Genomic DNA, 16,335 nt, shown 5'->3' with positions numbered 1-16,335 from the left:
CTAGAAATCTTTAAGATTCTCAGCTTCCTCTCTCCTCTCATCCCCCTCCTCAGGCCCCAGGCAGCCCCGGGGCATGCTGGGAACCCAGGCCTGGGCTCTGGGCCAGGTTGTTGGGGGGGGGGGGCGGGGGCAGCCTCCTCCCTTCCCCTTCCTCCCCACCTTGGCCTGACTCTCGCCCCCGCCTGAGGGTCTGGGAGGTTGGGAAGGAGGGAAGGGGGATGAGAGCTGGGACCGTGGACCCGTCTCTGGCCCCCCGCCTCCCCCTTTCCTCCTCCGCCCCCTTCCCGCCTCTCCTCCCCCTCCTCAGCAGGTCGCTACCCCAGCCCTGGGCCCCTTCTCCAACCACCCCCACCCCACCCCCAGCTCCAGACCTGGCTCGGAGCGGCGAGGGGGAGGGAGAGAAGGAAGGAGAAAGACAGAGAGAAAGAGAAGGAGAAGGGAGGGAGACAGCCAGAGAGAAGGGAATGGGGGGGGGGAGGGAGGAGAAAGACCTAAGAGGGAGGGAAGGAGAAAGGAGGCGAGGGAAGGAGAGAGACGGAGGGAGAGCCGGAGACGGAGATGAGAGATGGAGAGAAGGGGGAGGGGAGGAGGGAGAGGGAGTGAGACTGGGAAATTGAGGGAGAGGATGAGAGGGACAAAGACAGAGGGAGGGGGGAGGAGAAAGGGAGGAAGAAAGACAGAAGGTAAAGAGAAGGAATGAGAAGAGGGAGGGAGGGAAGAAAGCGGGAGTCTGAGAAAGGACCTGTGAGCGAGGCGGACAGGACCGCGGGGCGGAGGGAGGAAGGCGCAGATGCCGGAGGAGATGGGATCCAGGTGAGACTGAGGCCGAGACAGCCAGCGGCGCCCCGCCGGCCGCGAGCGCGAACCGTGGAGCTGGAGCTGGAGCTGGGGCAGTGAGCGAGCCGGAGAGCTGGCCCGAGGGAGGGCCCCCAGGGGCACAGACTCTGAGCCCAGGGGTGGGAGGGTGGGTGCTGGGTGCCGCCCACCTGGGAAGCCGCCCCCTCCCCCCACTCACAGCGGCCAAGTCCCTGAAACTCCCTGAGGCTCACCTGCAAAATAGGGGCGGGGGGGGGGAGTGCTGAAGGTCCCTGGGTCCCTGGACCGAGATGGCCGCGGCCCGGGGCAGTGTTGGAGCTCAGGGGTCGCAGCAGCCGCCTTATAAAGGACGAGAGGCCGCAAGAAGGTATGAGAGAGGGGAGAAAAGGCCCAGAGTCGCTTTGAAGCTTTTGTGTCCCCTGGCCGCCTCAGCCAGATGCTGGATTCCTGCGCCTGACAGGTGGGTAGGGAGCCCCTGGTCCCAGGGGCCAAACTCCCAACCAGGTGAGGCTTCCAGGAAGCGGGGCAGCCTGCGCCTTCCCCCAGGGAGCCGGGCCTGGCTGGACTGGGGCTGAGGGAGGAGGAGGGGCCGGGCCCTGGACTCCAGGGACCTTGGGGAGGAAAGGGGTTGGGGGGGGGGCACTGAACTCCTGGGTCCCCGGTGAGGATGGGCCAAGGGACTGATTCCCGGGTTCCTTGGGGAGGAGGGGGCCGGGGGCCCGCATTCCTGGGTCCTGGCACCCACCCGTAGAACCGACCTTGCGGGGCCTTCGCCGCACACAAGCTCGTGTCTGTGGGTCCGTGTCGGGGGCTCACCATCGCAGCGGGGGCCTCCCCGGCCCTCCCCACCCTCCCTGGCCCTCCGGGCCCCCCTCCCGCGTCTGTCCGTCCATCCGTCTGTCTGTCCACCCGCCGCGCCCCCCGGGCTGAGGTAGGAGGTTGTATAGTTGAGGAGGACACCCACGGAGATCACTATACGGCCTCCTAGCTTTCCCCAGGCTGCGCCCTGCACGGGACGCCCACCCGGCGGGGATCCCCCCAGCCCCTGCCCCACCCCGCTGGGCTCCGGGGGGCTGCCGCAGGGACCCTGGGAGGAGGAGCGAGCGAGCGAGCAGGGCTGCCTCTCCTGTCCTTGTTCCTTCGTTTCCTCCTCCTCTTCCCTCTAAGACTTTCCCACCCAGAACCCGCCCGTCTGCTTTCTCTGTCTCCCATCGCTGCTGTGTCCTGAGCTTCCCTTGTGTCTGCACAGGGGCCGCGGCCCCTCCATCTCTCTCTCATTGTGCGTTCTGGTGTCTCCCCGTGTCTGAGTGTCTGAGTTTCCGTCTCGGGCGCTCACAGCGTCTCTCTCTCTCTGACCCACCCCACACACCGCCCCGACCCCTGGGGCCTGTCGGGCCGCCACACACCACACCATACTGCCGGCCTCTGGGTCCCTGAGACCCTTTAACCTGTGAGGACGTCCAGGATCACAGGTGAGGTTCTTGGGAGCCTGGCATCCGGCCCAACCACAGCCTGAAGGTTGCAGGCCCGACACCTGACCCCTGACCCCTCTCTCCTTCCTCCCTCCAACCCCAAGCCTGACATTTGACCTGCAAAAGGAATCTGGCCTCTGACCTCAGACCACAAGGCCCCTCCCCTGTCCCACAGTGACCTCACAAAGGTCACCCGCTTCTTCCCCCGCCCAAGCCCCTCCGCGATGGCCCTGCTGGCTGCAGCCGGCGCTGTCCCCTGCGCCCTGGTGGCCCTCACTGTCTTCGGGGCCCCCGCCGGGGCCTGTCTCCTCTGCTTCACATCCTACAGCGAGCGCCTCCGCATCTGCCAGACCTTCGCGGGGGTGGAGGGCCCTGAAGTGGAGAAGTGTGAGGAGGCGTTCTTGGCTGCCTTTGAGGGCCTCCTGGACACTGAATTCAGTGAGGAGACCTGCCACCACCCTCCAGGGCCCTGGCGGGGGGGTGGGGGGGTGCGGAGGGAGGGACCAGAGAGGCCTGGAGAGACCCAGCAAGAGAGAGACAACAGACTGGCAGATAGGAATGGGGGACAGATGCTCAGACGGGAGGATAGAGGCCGGACAGAAACCAGGGACAAAGACTCGAGGGGACAGGAGGCTAGAGATGGGGGGCAGAGACTTAGAGAGGGGAAGGTCGAGACTGAAGATAGAGACGCAGAGAGGGGAAGATAGAGGCTCAGGGGACAGACTCAGAGGGAGGAGGATTTATTATTTTCATGATTTTTGTAATCCTCAACCGAGGATATTTTTCCACTGATTTTTAGAGAGAGGGAAAGACAGAGAGAAACATCAATGTGAGAGAAACACGTCGATTGGGTTGCCTCCTGCAATCGCCCCTGATCAGGGCCGGGGGCCAGGGAGGAGCCTGCAACCATGGTACGTGCCCTTGACCAGAATCGAACTCTGGACCCTTCAGTCCACAGGCCGACACGCTATCCACTGAGCCAAACCGGCTAGGGCAGAGGGAGGAGGATTTAGATGGGAGGACAGAGACTCATAGATAGAGGACACAGAGAGACAGAGAATGTCCACACAGGTGATATGTTAGGGGAGCTGCTTCCCTCAGCCTCTGCCCCACCCCCACCCCCACCCCCAGATTATGATGAGAGAAGCCACCTGCATGACTCCTTCAGCCAGATGACCCTCTCCCTCCAAGAGATAGCCACCGCTCAGGGTGAGTGGGGTGGGGGCAGTAGCAGTGGGAGATGTGGGCTTGGAGCCCCCAAGAGATGGGGGCGTGTGCAGGGGGAGGGGGTGCCCCTGGAATGTGGCAGTGGCCTAGGAGCAGATGGCACTGGGTAGCCAGTTTCTTGTCAGGGACATGATGGCAGGAGGTAAAGGGACAGTCCCAATAGACCAGGAGCCTGAAGCCCAGGTCGGATCAGGTAGATGTGAGTTCTGACATGGCTGTGTGGCTCTTCTTGGGTATGAAGTTCAGGACGGGTCACTGCCTCCTCCTGTACCTCAGCTTACCCACCTGTAAAGTGGGACACCTTCCTTCCCTGCCTCCCGGGATGGCTTCGGAGCTCAGAGGGAAGGAGGGGGTCCCTGAGGAGAGGACCTCAAACAGGAGATCTTTCTCTGGGATATAACACATGGTCCTTATGCCAGACACTGGAACTATTGGGGGAAGGGAGGCCCAAGCCCTGTTGTGCAGCATAAACTGGCCTCCCCGGAGGTCTGGGGGCTCACAGCTTATTTCTACAGCTGCCATTACTCTTTGTTTCCTGCTCTTGCCCACCAAACATTCTGACAAAGATCTCCAAAGGTGGGAAGGAGCCCACCTATCCAGTGGGTGTCTTGGGGTCCAGGATGGAGGAGACTTCAGCTGTGATCCCCCAGCCCCAGAAACACCTGAAGAATCAGATCTGGCAGATATGGGGGGCAAGGGGGTAGGGCAGGACCCCAGGAAACGCCCTTTCTCCCCACATGGGCCATGTTGTCCCAGAAGATATTGAAAAGAGGGGACAGTCCAGAGTGGAGGCCGGGAGGACTGGGTGGAGGCTGGGGTGAAGGACACTTGAGCTGGGGCAGGGGCTGTGAAGAGGGGACATGGAGATGAGGGGACAGGGCTGGGGGAGTCCAGGGCAGGATGGATGAGGCTTGGGTCTGATGGGCTGTTCCCTCCCCGGGCTGGGCTAGGACATAGTGACTGGGGGGGACCCAGGGGACATCTAGATAAATGGGTCCGGGGTGTAGCTGAAAGGGGAGGGAGACTTGAGATGCTTGTCTTGTGAGCAGGGGGAGGACAGGGTCAGCTCTGGGTATAGAAAGACCCTCTGGGGCTGTGCTGAGGACCTACTGGAGGCCGGGAGAAGCTGGTGCAATACGTTCTGCAGAGAGATGTTTGATGTGCCGGGAACAAAACTGCAAATCACCTGCCCTCAGGTTGCTTATATTGCAGGGGGTGGAGCAGACGAGAAACGCAATCAATGAACTATTATAGTGTGTCACTTGGTGAACCGTGCTGTGGAGCAGGGGTCCTCAAACTTTTTAAACAGGGGGCCAGTTCACTGTCCCTCAGACCGTTGGAGGGCCCGACTATAGTTTAAAAAAAAAAAACTATGAACGAATTCCTATGCGCACTGCGGGCCCGGGACGAGTCGGCTGCTAAGCAGGACAGGCAGCGGCACCCGGCGGGCCGGATAAATGTCCTCGGAGGGCCGCATGTGGCCCGGGGGCCGTAGTTTGAGGACGCCTGCTATGGAGGAAAACAGAAGGGAACAGGACTGGGCCCGTGGGTTGATCATTTTAAACAGGTTGGTCAGGACAGGTGCGAATGAGATGGTCCAGTTGAGCAAAGACCTTTGTCAGTGAGAGCCACGCAGAAAACCTGGGGGAAGAACATTCCCGGTAGAGGGAAGAGCCCAGTGCAAAGGCCCTGGGGTCCGTGTGGTTGGGGGGTATCGTTGAGGGAGAAACCGAAATGAAATGAGTGAGGCAGCAAAGGGTCGCATCCTGTAGGGCCGTGTAGGTCAGTGATTCTCAAGCCCCAGGGTACGAATTCTCAGAATCTTTTGGGAATGTGTTAAAAGGCAGGGTCCTAGGCCCAACCCTCCTTTTAAAAAAAAAATATATATATATATATATATATATATATATATATGCTTATTTTTATTTTTTTATATATTTTATTGATTTTTTACAGAGAGGAAGGGAGAGGGATAGAGAGTTAGAAACATCGATGAGAGAGACACATCAATCAGCTGCCTCCTGCACGCCCCCTACTGGGGATGTGCCCGCAACCAAGGTACATGCCCTTGACCGGAATCGAACCTGGGACCCTTCAGTCCGCAGGCCGATGCTCTATCCACTGAGCCAAACCGGTTAGGGCCCAACCCTCCTTTTCTGACCAGTAGGTCTGAGGTATGGCCCAGAAATAGACATTTCTAACAAGTTCCCTGGAACACACTTGGAGAACTGCTGCCTTGTACCAACTTTGCCTTAAGAAGGAGACAGGAGAGGGTTGAGGCCATGTGGGACAAGGACAGAGGCACGGTGACTGGTGGTGGCTCAGGCCAATGGCAGTGGTCCAGGTGGGTCAAGATGAGTCTGAGCTGAGGGAGATGGAACATGAAGATGGAGGAGAAGGAAGGTCAAGGATATGACCGTATGCTAAACCTGCCTGCCCCATATATATATGGGGGAGGCTGTGTCTGCCAGACAAATTTATTGATGTTACTTATCCTCAAGGATAGCCTCAGACCAGTCTGGTGAGATGGGGTTTTACAAACCCCTATTTCTAGATGAAGAAGTTGGGGCTCAGCTAGACAAGGAGAACAAACCCAGGAGGTATCTGGACCAGAGTTATGTGAGGTGAGAGCAATAAGAAAGAGCAAGGTTGATCCTGGGTCTCTCCCAGAGGGAGGGACGTGCTGACTTAGCGTGGGTCTCAGTGGTGGCAGGTGATAGATTGTGTATGTGAACCATAGAGTGGATAGCTTGAGGTAGAGAGGAGGGCAGTGCACCACAGGCCGTGGTTACCTGTGGAGCTCTGGAGCCTGACCGCCTGGGTTCAGATCTAGCTGTCTGATGCTGGGCCATTCTCCTAACCTCTCCATGCTTCATTTTCCCCATCTCAAACTTGGCGATGGTAAGTGGTTGACCCTTCGGTACCACTCACTGTGTGCCAGGCACCATTCTATTTTTTTTTTAATATATTTTATTGATATTTTACAGAGAGGAAGGGAGAGGGATAGAGAGCTAGAAACATCGATGAGAGAGAAACATCGATCAGCTGCCTCCTGCACACCTCCCACTGGAGATGTGCCCGCAACCAAGGTACATGCCCTTGACCGGAATCGAACCCGGGACCTTTTAGTCCACAGGCCGACGCTCTATCCACTGAGCCAAACCGGTTTCGGCCCAGGCACCATTCTAAGAGGTTACAGGCAGTATCTCATGCGGTCATTAAATGGTGTCTAGCACATAATTGGGGGTGGGAGGTGGGGGTGGGAATGCTTTTTATGTTGTATGGCATTAAATGTTCCCCGAACCCAGTGAGGTAGACACCGATATTGTCCCAATTTTATGAACGAGGAAAGTGAGGAAGGTTAAGTCACTTGGCCAAAGTCACATAGGGGGCGGGGGAGGGGAGGTCCTCAGGATGGATATCTCGGATGTGAGTCGGGTGTGCCCATAAGTGGAAGAGCCAGGACTCAGATCCAGATCTTGGGAACACTGGAAGCTCCTAACCATAGACACCTCTTTTGGAGAGATTTCACAGCACCGATCAGCACCACCTGGATAGGACCCCTGCCTCTCGGCCTCTGGACATTTAAACTCTTGTCTCCCCTGGTTTCATAGATCTATAACACCCCACCCCCATGGCTTATTTGGTAAATCCCTCGTTCACCCTCACCGTGAATCACTTGGTTTGGCCTGTAGGTATTTCTTGAATGACTCCTCCAACATCCTGGCCTTTCACTCGAGCATCACACTCTGACCACATCCTCCTGATCATCCTGCCATCTCCAGACCACTTGCCTGCTCTGTGGCCAAGACGAGACCTCTTAAGCCCTTGACTCTTCATCTTGAACCCACTTCCTGGCTTCGGTACCCCTCTCTCCAGCTTATACCCAGTGATCGTCACTTCAGCCACTCTTGCCAGTATCCTCATTTCACTCCCTTTATAGGTGGTTTTAAGTCACAGAGGAACCCGAAATGGCTGAAGCTATGGGAAGTTTATTTCTCCCATACCAAACAAGGCTTGAGATAGGCACTTAAGGCTCGTACGACTGCTCCATTTTCTTGGGAACCTAAGGTCCTCCAGCTTTCTGCTTTGTCATCCTAGGGTGTACCCCTTGTCCTCATGGTTCTATGTGACTGGTAAAGCTCCAGCCATCAAATCCAAGTTTCAAGCAGCAGGATAGAAGATGGCACATGTTACTCAATAAGAAGGCTACTTCCTGAGACTCCCACAGGGACACTTGCACTTGTATCTCAATAGCCAGAACTTAGTCATATGACCATCACTCGGTCACATGGTCACAGCTAGCTGCAAGGGAGGCTGGGAAATGTAGTCTTTTAGCTGGGGGTGCTTTCCTGGCTGCCAGTGTTCTGTTACTAAAGAGTAATAACATATTTGGAGGAAACTAGCAATTTCTGTGTATTAGTTTGCTGATGCTGCTGTATTTATCACAAACTGGGTGGCTTAAACAAGAGAAACTTATTTTTTCACTATTCTGGAGGATGGAAGTCCAAGATCAAGGTGTCCGTGTCCACAGGGTTGATTTCTTCTGAGGCCTCTTTCCTTGATGTAGTTGATCTCTCTCCCTGTTTCCACATGGCCTTCCCTCTGTGTTTGTGAGTCCAAATTTCCTCCGTATAAGGAAGTCAGTCACCTTGCATCAAGGCTCACCCTAATGGCCTCATTTTAGCTTCATTAGCTCCTTAAGACTTGGTCTCCAAGTACAGTCACATTCTGAGCTACCAGGGGTTAGGACTTCAACATACTACGGATTTGGGAGAAGCACCGTTTAGCCTAAAATACGCTCTGCTTTTCTGACTTCCAAAACAACGTCTACCACCAAAACAATCCAGCCGTTCACTTTGGAAAAAGTCACAGAACCTTGCAGTTTGGAAGACGATGGTCACAACTCAAACACCCATAAGGACAGAGAACGTGAAAGAAGGAAGGAGGAGTAGAGATGAATCCAGGTGGGGATTATGGCGAGGTGTGAGGTACACGCCATGACTAAGGGGGTGGTTGCTGCTAGTTGCAGCCTCATGAAATTCTGTGTCTGTGTTACAGCTCTTCCAAATGTTTTAAAACATATGCAAACATTTTATGTGACTTCCCCAAATCTTACAATGGCAACTGGTTCATTATTTTAACACTTTCCAGGTTAAATATAACATCCAGAGGGTGGAATTGGGCCACAGGCCATCACCCCAGTTGAATACTGGAGTTCTACACATGATTACTGAACATTTTTAAAAAATGTTTTTATTGCTTTTAGCGAGAGGAAGGGAAGGGGATAGAGAGAGAGAAACATCAAAGAGAGAGGAACATCTTAGATCGGCTGCTTCCTGCAAACCCCCTACTGAAGATTAAGGCTGCAATCCCAGGCATGTGCCCTGACAAGGAATCGAACCAGCAACCTCTTGGTTCATGGGTTGATGCTCAACCACTGAGCAACACTGGCCGGGTATTACTGAGCACTTTCTAAGACTCAGAGCCAGCTCCTGGGTTCTAGGAGCACAGCACTAAAGGAGAACATGTTTGCTTAAGAGATGGACTTTAAATGATCATATATATAAAATAAGTAATTACAAACTGATGAGAGCTGTGAATGCAATGAAGGAGGAACTAAGAGAAAAATAAGGAACTCGATTAAATTAGGGTTTTAGTCAGGGGAAACCTCTTAAGTAAATGACACAAGGTATGACGTGAACTCTTAATTTTTTTTATTGATTTCAGAGATGAAGAGAGAGAGAGAAGCATCAACAATGAGAGAGAATCGTTGATCGGCTGCCTCCTGCACGCCCCCTACTGGGGATCGAGCCCAAAACCCCAGCACGTGCCCTGACTTGGAATCGAATCAGACCCTTCAGTCTGCAGGCCGAACTCTATCCAATGAGCCAAACCAGCTAGGGCTGATGAGACTCAGGAACTCTCAAACGCCTTTGTAACTCATGCCTATGTATGTACGCACTGCCTATGTAAGGCATGACATGACGGATGAAGAGTAGGGGGAAGATGTACTAGAAACAAGCCAGCATGTGCAAAGGTCCTGAGATGCTGGAAAATATTCTTTCCCATTTAGGAGAAGTGGAAGATGCGCAATAGGAATGGAATAGAGTGACAGGAAACTAGGCCGGACCTAGGAAGCCTTGGCGAGGAATCTGATCTTCAGCCTCCCCCTTCCCCTCAACATGATAAACACAGATGATACAGAGAAGGGCTTCCATCAGAGAGACCGTCAGGGGGAAGAAGGGAGGAGATTGGGAATAGACTGGGTGGGAGGAGGTAAGAGGAGGAAATGGTGTCTATACCAAAACCGGGTAGAGAGGGGCTGGGAAAGAGGCACAGACATCATTATGGTGAGCCCAGCTGAGCTTGCCCAACCGCGGGGGGACGGGGTGGTGGAGGAGGGGAGAGTCTTTACCACAAGGCCTCCCTCCATCCTCCAGGGTCCTATGAGGTTGCCTTCCCTTACGCTGCAGAGAAAATGCGGGAGGTCATTGCGCAGCTTAAAGAAGGTAAAATGGACTCCAACTCCTTCCCCCAGGTACATACACAATTTAAAAACAAAAAAGTCTTAAAACGGTCATTCGCTCCCTTCAGGCCAATCCCCTGGTGGATCTCTGAACCGCTTGCCCTGGGTGGGACACAGGATCTCCTCCTGCAGGAACCACTGGGGATCTGGCCCCCGCCCCTTCGATCTAAGGTTCCCTCCCCAGCAAGGATCCCTTCTTGGGATGGTCCTGTCCCAGATTAGCCCGAACCTCTTGCTTGGATCTGGCCCTGCGCGCTGTGAAAGTGGGCTACTTGCTTCAGGCCTGGCCACACCTCTAACTGGGCCCCTGAGAATCGCCAGGGGTCTAGCCCCGCCCCCTCGGTGGAATGCACCAGGGCTGGCCCCGCCTCCTCTGCACACAGCAGGCCCGCCACCCTTAGATGGCCAGAAGCCACCCGGGCCTGACCTCTAGTGGAATTCTGCAGGCCCAGCCGGGTCCCCAGTGGTGGAATACAGCAGGCCTGGCCCCGCCCCCTCCGAGGAATGCACCTAGCTCAGTAACATCCTCTAGGGCAGCTCCAGGTGGGCACCTCCCTACACTGCCAGGGCTGTAAGGCTTCCTCTCTCTCCGCAGTTACGGCCTGCATCCCACCCTGCGGTAAGCACTTCACTCCAAGCTCAGGATTGCGGGGGTAAGGGACGCGGTCTGGGCCGAAACGGGGGGTTTCGGGTGGGAGCGCAGGGGTGGGCCTCAGATCCGAAGGAAGCCAATAAGAGCCCTGGAGAAAAGCAGGCATTGCTCACCAACCTCATAAAAGGCGGATCCAAAAGCCAAAGCAAACCAATAAAAAAAAAAAATCTCAGAGGCCGAAGAATGGTGAAAACCAGCCAATGAGCGCAGAGAAGGCGGGACCCGGGTTCTTGCCGATGGAACCCCGGGAGGCTTACAACCCCTGACTTGCCCAAGGGACGCGGGCTGGGAAAGGCTAGTGGCGCCCAGACCCAGCGTTCCCGCCCACAGGGCTCCAGGAGCTCTCCCGGCGTTTCCGCTGCCGCGGGTGCTACTCCAAGCTCTGCGACCTCCCGCTGGACTGCCCAGGTGAGGGGCGGGGCCCTGGAGGGCGGGAACCAGAGGAGCCCGAGAAAGGGCTGAGCCGGAGAGGGGCGTGGTCGGGGGCGGGGCCGAGGTGGTGACGCGCACCGTCTCCAGTTCAGGACGTGACGGTGAAACGGGGCGATCAGGCCATGTTCTCCTGCACCGTGAACTTCCAGTTGCCCAAAGAGGAGATCACCTATTCCTGGAAGTTCGCAGAAGGAGGTGTGAGTAGGGGCGGGGCCCGCGCGAAGGGTTTTGGAGGCGAGTTAGGCTTCATAGAAGATGGGGAGTCAGGACGCAGGGGTGGGGTTGGGGGGGGATCTCGGCCTAGATTCAGGCTTCGTGCAAAGGGAGGGTCGTGGCATTTAGGGGAGGAGTTAAGGCTCACACTGCAGGACCCGGGTTTGGGGACTTTGCGTAATTGTTTAGGGCGGGTATGCAAGTTTCAGACCCCAGGGGCGGAGTCAAGATTTAAGAGGCGGGGGGCGGGGGGAATGCTTCAATGGTCGGCGAGTAAGGGCGGAGGGTGGGGCTCCAGAAGGCGTGGTCTAGCTCGGGGGCGGGGCTTGTAGGTGGTCGGTAGCGAGTCCGATGGAGTCCGACCTAGGGCGGCCCTGCGGTTTCAGCCCGTGCGTCCCTGCAGGTGCGGACTCGGGACACGTCCTACTTCCGAGATATGCCGCGGGCCCGCGGGTACCTGGCGCGGATCCGGCCAGTGCAGCCCACGCACAGCGGGACCTTCTCCTGCGTGATCACACACGACCAGCTCCCCCTGGCGCGACTCTACTTCTTTCTGAACGGTGCGGGCGGGGCTGCGCGCGGCGCGGGGCGGGGCGGGGCGGAGCTGTGCGCGGCTGGGCCCGCGTCCCGCTGACGTGCGCGTCCCCGCAGTGACGGGCCCTCCCCCGCTCGGGGAGACCGAGCTCCAGGTCTCCTTTCGGGAAGTGCTTCGCTGGGCACCGCGAAAGGAGGAGGGGATCGAACCCTGGCCGAGCCTGGGCGAGCTGCTGGCTAACCCTGAGGCTCTGACGCTCAGCAACCTGTGCCTGCTTGCGGCCGCTGCAGCCTTAGCCTCAGCCGGTGTGACCCTGCTGGCGTGGTGAGTACCCGGACCCAGTTCGCAGCACCGGGTTCTCCTGCGTGTCCGTTCCTTCGTGTTTCAGACACAGGAGTCCATGCCCCCAGCCCCTCCTCCCTCAGACTCTGAGGTCCATGACCCCAGCCCCCTACTCCTCAGACCCAGGAATCCAGGCCCCCAGCCCCTCCTCCCTCAGACTCTGAGGTCCATGACCCCAGCCCCCTACTCCTCAGACCCAGGAGTCCAGGCCCCCAGCCCCTCCTCCCTCAGACCCAGGAGTCCAGGCCCCCAGCCCCTCCTCCCTCAGATCCAGGGGTCCAGGCCCCCAGCCCCTCCTCCCTCAGACCCAGGAGTCCAGGCCCCCAGCCCCTCCTCCCTCAGATCCAGGGGTCCAGGCCCCCAGCCCCTCCTCCCTCAGACCCAGGAGTCCAGGCCCCCAGCCCCTCCTCCCTCAGATCCAGGGGTCCAGGCCCCCAGCCCCTCCTCCCTCAGACCCAGGAGTCCAGGCCCCCAGCCCCTCCTCCTTCAGACTCTGAGGTCCATGACCCCAGCCCCCTACTCCTCAGACCCAGGAGTCCAGGCCCCCAGCCCCTCCTCCCTCAGACCCAGGAGTCCAGGCCCCCAGCCCCTCCTCCCTCAGATCCAGGGGTCCAGGCCCCCAGCCCCTCCTCCCTCAGACCCAGGAGTCCAGGCCCCCAGCCCCTCCTCCCTCAGACCCAGGAGTCCAGGCCCCCAGCCCCTCCTCCCTCAGATCCAGGGGTCCAGGCCCCCAGCCCCTCCTCCCTCAGACCCAGGAGTCCAGGCCCCCAGCCCCTCCTCCCTCAGATCCAGGGGTCCAGGCCCCCAGCCCCTCCTCCCTCAGACCCAGGAGTCCAGGCCCCCAGCCCCTCCTCCTTCAGACTCTGAGGTCCATGACCCCAGCCCCCTACTCCTCAGACCCAGGAGTCCAGGCCCCCAGCCCCTCCTCCCTCAGACCCAGGAGTCCAGGCCCCCAGCCCCTCCTCCCTCAGACCCAGGAGTCCAGGCCCCCAGCCCCTCCTCCCTCAGATCCAGGGGTCCAGGCCCCCAGCCCCTCCTCCCTCAGACCCAGGAGTCCAGGCCCCCAGCCCCTCCTCCCTCAGACCCAGGAGTCCAGGCCCCCAGCCCCTCCTCCCTCAGATCCAGGGGTCCAGGCCCCCAGCCCCTCCTCCCTCAGACCCAGGAGTCCAGGCCCCCAGCCCCTCCTCCCTCAGATCCAGGGGTCCAGGCCCCCAGCCCCTCCTCCCTCAGACCCAGGAGTCCAGGCCCCCAGCCCCTCCTCCTTCAGACTCTGAGGTCCATGACCCCAGCCCCCTCCTCCCTCAGACCCAGGAGTCCAGGCCCCCAGCACCTCCTCCTTCAGACTCTGAGGTCCATGACCCCAGCCCCCTCCTCCCTCAGACCCAGGAGTCCAGGCCCCCAGCACCTCCTCCCCCAGACCCAGGAGTCCAGGCCCCCAGCCCCTCCTCCCTCAGACCCAGGAGTCCAGGCCCCCAGCCCCTCTTCCCTCAGACCCAGGACTTCAGGCCCTCTCCACCTTTGGGACTCAGATTTCCAGGACTCGGATATCTGCTCCCCAACTTCTCTCCTCCACACACAACCGCCTCTCTCTTTCCCCAGGATGTTCTTTCGATGGTACTTCAGTGGCAACTCACAAAGGTATCTTTCTGTTCCCTATCCTATTTCCATTCCTAAAATAAAGAATATATTTCAACTCTACAAATGCTTTCATCTTTGAAGGTGGTTACTGCCCATTTAGGTAGGAGGAGGGGCAGCCTGCCCCAAATATGCCCGGGAACTGTGCCTCCAGAAGGACTAACTATAGCCCGTCACCATGCAGGCCCTATGTTCAGGGATTTAGGCGTAAGCCCGACCAACCCCAGATTTTTGGCAGCCTCCTTGCCATTTCCAAGGGCAGAAGACACCCTAAGCAAGATTCTTCTCACCCCTGCAGGATGGGTGACATGCTGCTTCCTGCCTAAAATAACGTTTTCTCCCTTTTTGTCCGATTAACTAGGTTATGAGTTCCGACATACAGGCTTTACATGTACAGTAAAACCTCGAAATTACAGACTAATTCGGGCCAGGGAGAGTCTGATAAAGCCGAAAGTCCATCATGTAATAAAGTAGGTTTTTCTGAATGCGTAAGTTAAAAAATTGACAAATTAGCTTACCTGTTTTTACTTATATAGACACATTTGTGTAATTAAAATTAAGTATGAATGAAAAGTTTAATTTCACAGAAAAGCTTTCTGTATGTCTTACTGTAATTTCAAGTTTGTACTGAATAGGTCTAGCCCAGGGGTGGGCAAACTTTTTGACTCGAGGGCCACAATGGGTTCTTAAACTGGACCGGAGGTCTGGAACAAAAGCATGGATGGAGTGTTTGTGTGAACTAATATAAATTCAAAGTAAACATCATTACATAAAAGGGTACGGTCTTTTTTTTTATTTTTATTTCAATAGTTTTATTCATTTCAAACATTTTAACAAGAAGAATATAAACACTAATTATTATGATTTGAAACTTCAAAAAATGGAGGAATCATAGCACAATAACATACCTTATATTGAAGATGGCAAAGGCAAAATAAAATTGCCTAACAAAAGAAAGGTACAAAAGCCTTTAAAATTAAACTTAAATATAATAAAATAATTTAAAACTAAAACAAATAGAAAAGAACAAAATGTGTAAACAGTAAATTAAATATTTTCTTTAGTGCAACTTCCAAATTATGCCCGGGACGTAGATGTAGATGGCAATGTAGACTGGGTTGAGAGGTTTTTGGTCTTTAAAACATCAACTTCAGTGGGAACAGTGTTGTTGGTCTCCTTTTTAGCTAATGCTTTGATACTGTGCTCTCCAGGGGCGTGTCTCCCTACATCACCACGATAACGTGTCTCCGCATTCCCAGGGTGATGTCGGGGGACGCGTCCGCGGGCATTACAAGGAGCCTCTGGAAGATTGAGAGGTTGTTCCTTCTACTGAATGGGGGATATAAATCCGCCCACTCAGAAGAAGGAGCTGCGGCCGTGTTTCCCGACGTTGCCATGTTAACACTGCTGCTGGTGAAGGAGCGGAGGGGAGAGCAAGAGAACCCTCCACTCTTTCGGCTCCGCGGGCCGGATAGAACAGCCGAATGGGCCGGATCCGGCCCGCGGGCCGTAGTTTGCCCACGGCTGGTCTAGCCAATGCGTGCATTCACCAGTCACCGAGAGTAAACAAAAGCACCCGGCGGGGGCGTGGCTTAGTGCATATGGGAACATCCCCTCACAGAGTTAAAACTGCTGCAGAAAGGCCACCAGACAACAGATCCAGTTAACCCACAGGATGTGATGTGATCACATATTAAGCATTCCCCGAACATCGTGGATGAGCAGTGACTCTTGGATTTAAATATGTAGACTGTGGTGCTCACTTCGGCAGCACGTATACAGAGATTAGCATGGCCCCTGCTCAAGGGTGACACGCAAATTCGTGAAGTGTTCCATGTTTTTTAAATAAATAAATATATAAACTATAGTTGTAGATATGTAATATTTATTTATGTTGGCAAAAATACTACAGTGTTTTTTCCAACATATGGCGAATCTATACTAATAAAAGGGTAATATGCAAATTGGTCATGACGCCCTCACAATATAACAGCCGAACAGCAGGCTGCGTGGGGCAACCAGGCCAGCTGGGGGGGGGGGCAGTGAGGGGCGACCAAACCAGCAGAGGGGGCAGTGAGGGGCAACCAGGCCAGCAGGGGGGGCACTAAGGGGTGACCAGGCCAGTGGGGGTAAGGGCAGTTAGGGGCGACCAGGCTGGTGGGGGGGGGCAGTTGGGGGCGACCAGGCCAGCAGGGGGGCAGTTAGGGGCGATCAGGCAGGCAGGCAGGTGAGCAGTTAGGAGCCAGCTTTCCGGATTGTGAGAGGGATGTCCGACTGCCGGCAGTCGGACATTCCCCAAGGGGTCCCGGATTGGAAAGGGTGCAGGCTGGGCTGAGGGGACCCCCTCCCCGCCATGTACGAATTTCGTGCACCGGGCCTCAAAATAACAGTGAATGACAACAAAAAAATAACCTGTTGATTTAATTATAAGCAAATCTTGGTTAAAAGCATTTTAAAATTATCAGGGTGTTAATTTTCACAT

At 56.1% G+C, this 16,335-nt stretch overlaps 1 protein-coding gene across 1 annotated transcript; it reads left to right on the top strand.

The window, feature by feature from the left end:
- Window positions 1-2,364: 2,364 nt before the first annotated feature.
- SPACA6 (sperm acrosome associated 6) lies at window positions 2,365-13,935 on the top strand (the record flags this gene model as incomplete). Its single annotated transcript, XM_080644095.1, has 8 exons — window positions 2,365-2,726; window positions 3,420-3,497; window positions 9,959-10,027; window positions 11,006-11,104; window positions 11,216-11,325; window positions 11,745-11,901; window positions 11,993-12,200; window positions 13,818-13,935. The coding sequence occupies exons 1-8, from the start codon at window positions 2,513-2,515 to the stop codon at window positions 13,933-13,935; spliced, it is 1,053 nt and encodes a 350-aa protein (XP_080500221.1). The 5' UTR covers window positions 2,365-2,512.
- Between the last annotated feature and the right edge of the window lie 2,400 nt (window positions 13,936-16,335).

This window comes from Plecotus auritus (genome assembly GCF_963455305.1).
Source record: "Plecotus auritus genome assembly, chromosome: 10".
Taxonomy (NCBI): Eukaryota; Metazoa; Chordata; class Mammalia; order Chiroptera; family Vespertilionidae; genus Plecotus; species Plecotus auritus.
This window is presented reverse-complemented; position numbering and strand designations above follow the sequence as displayed.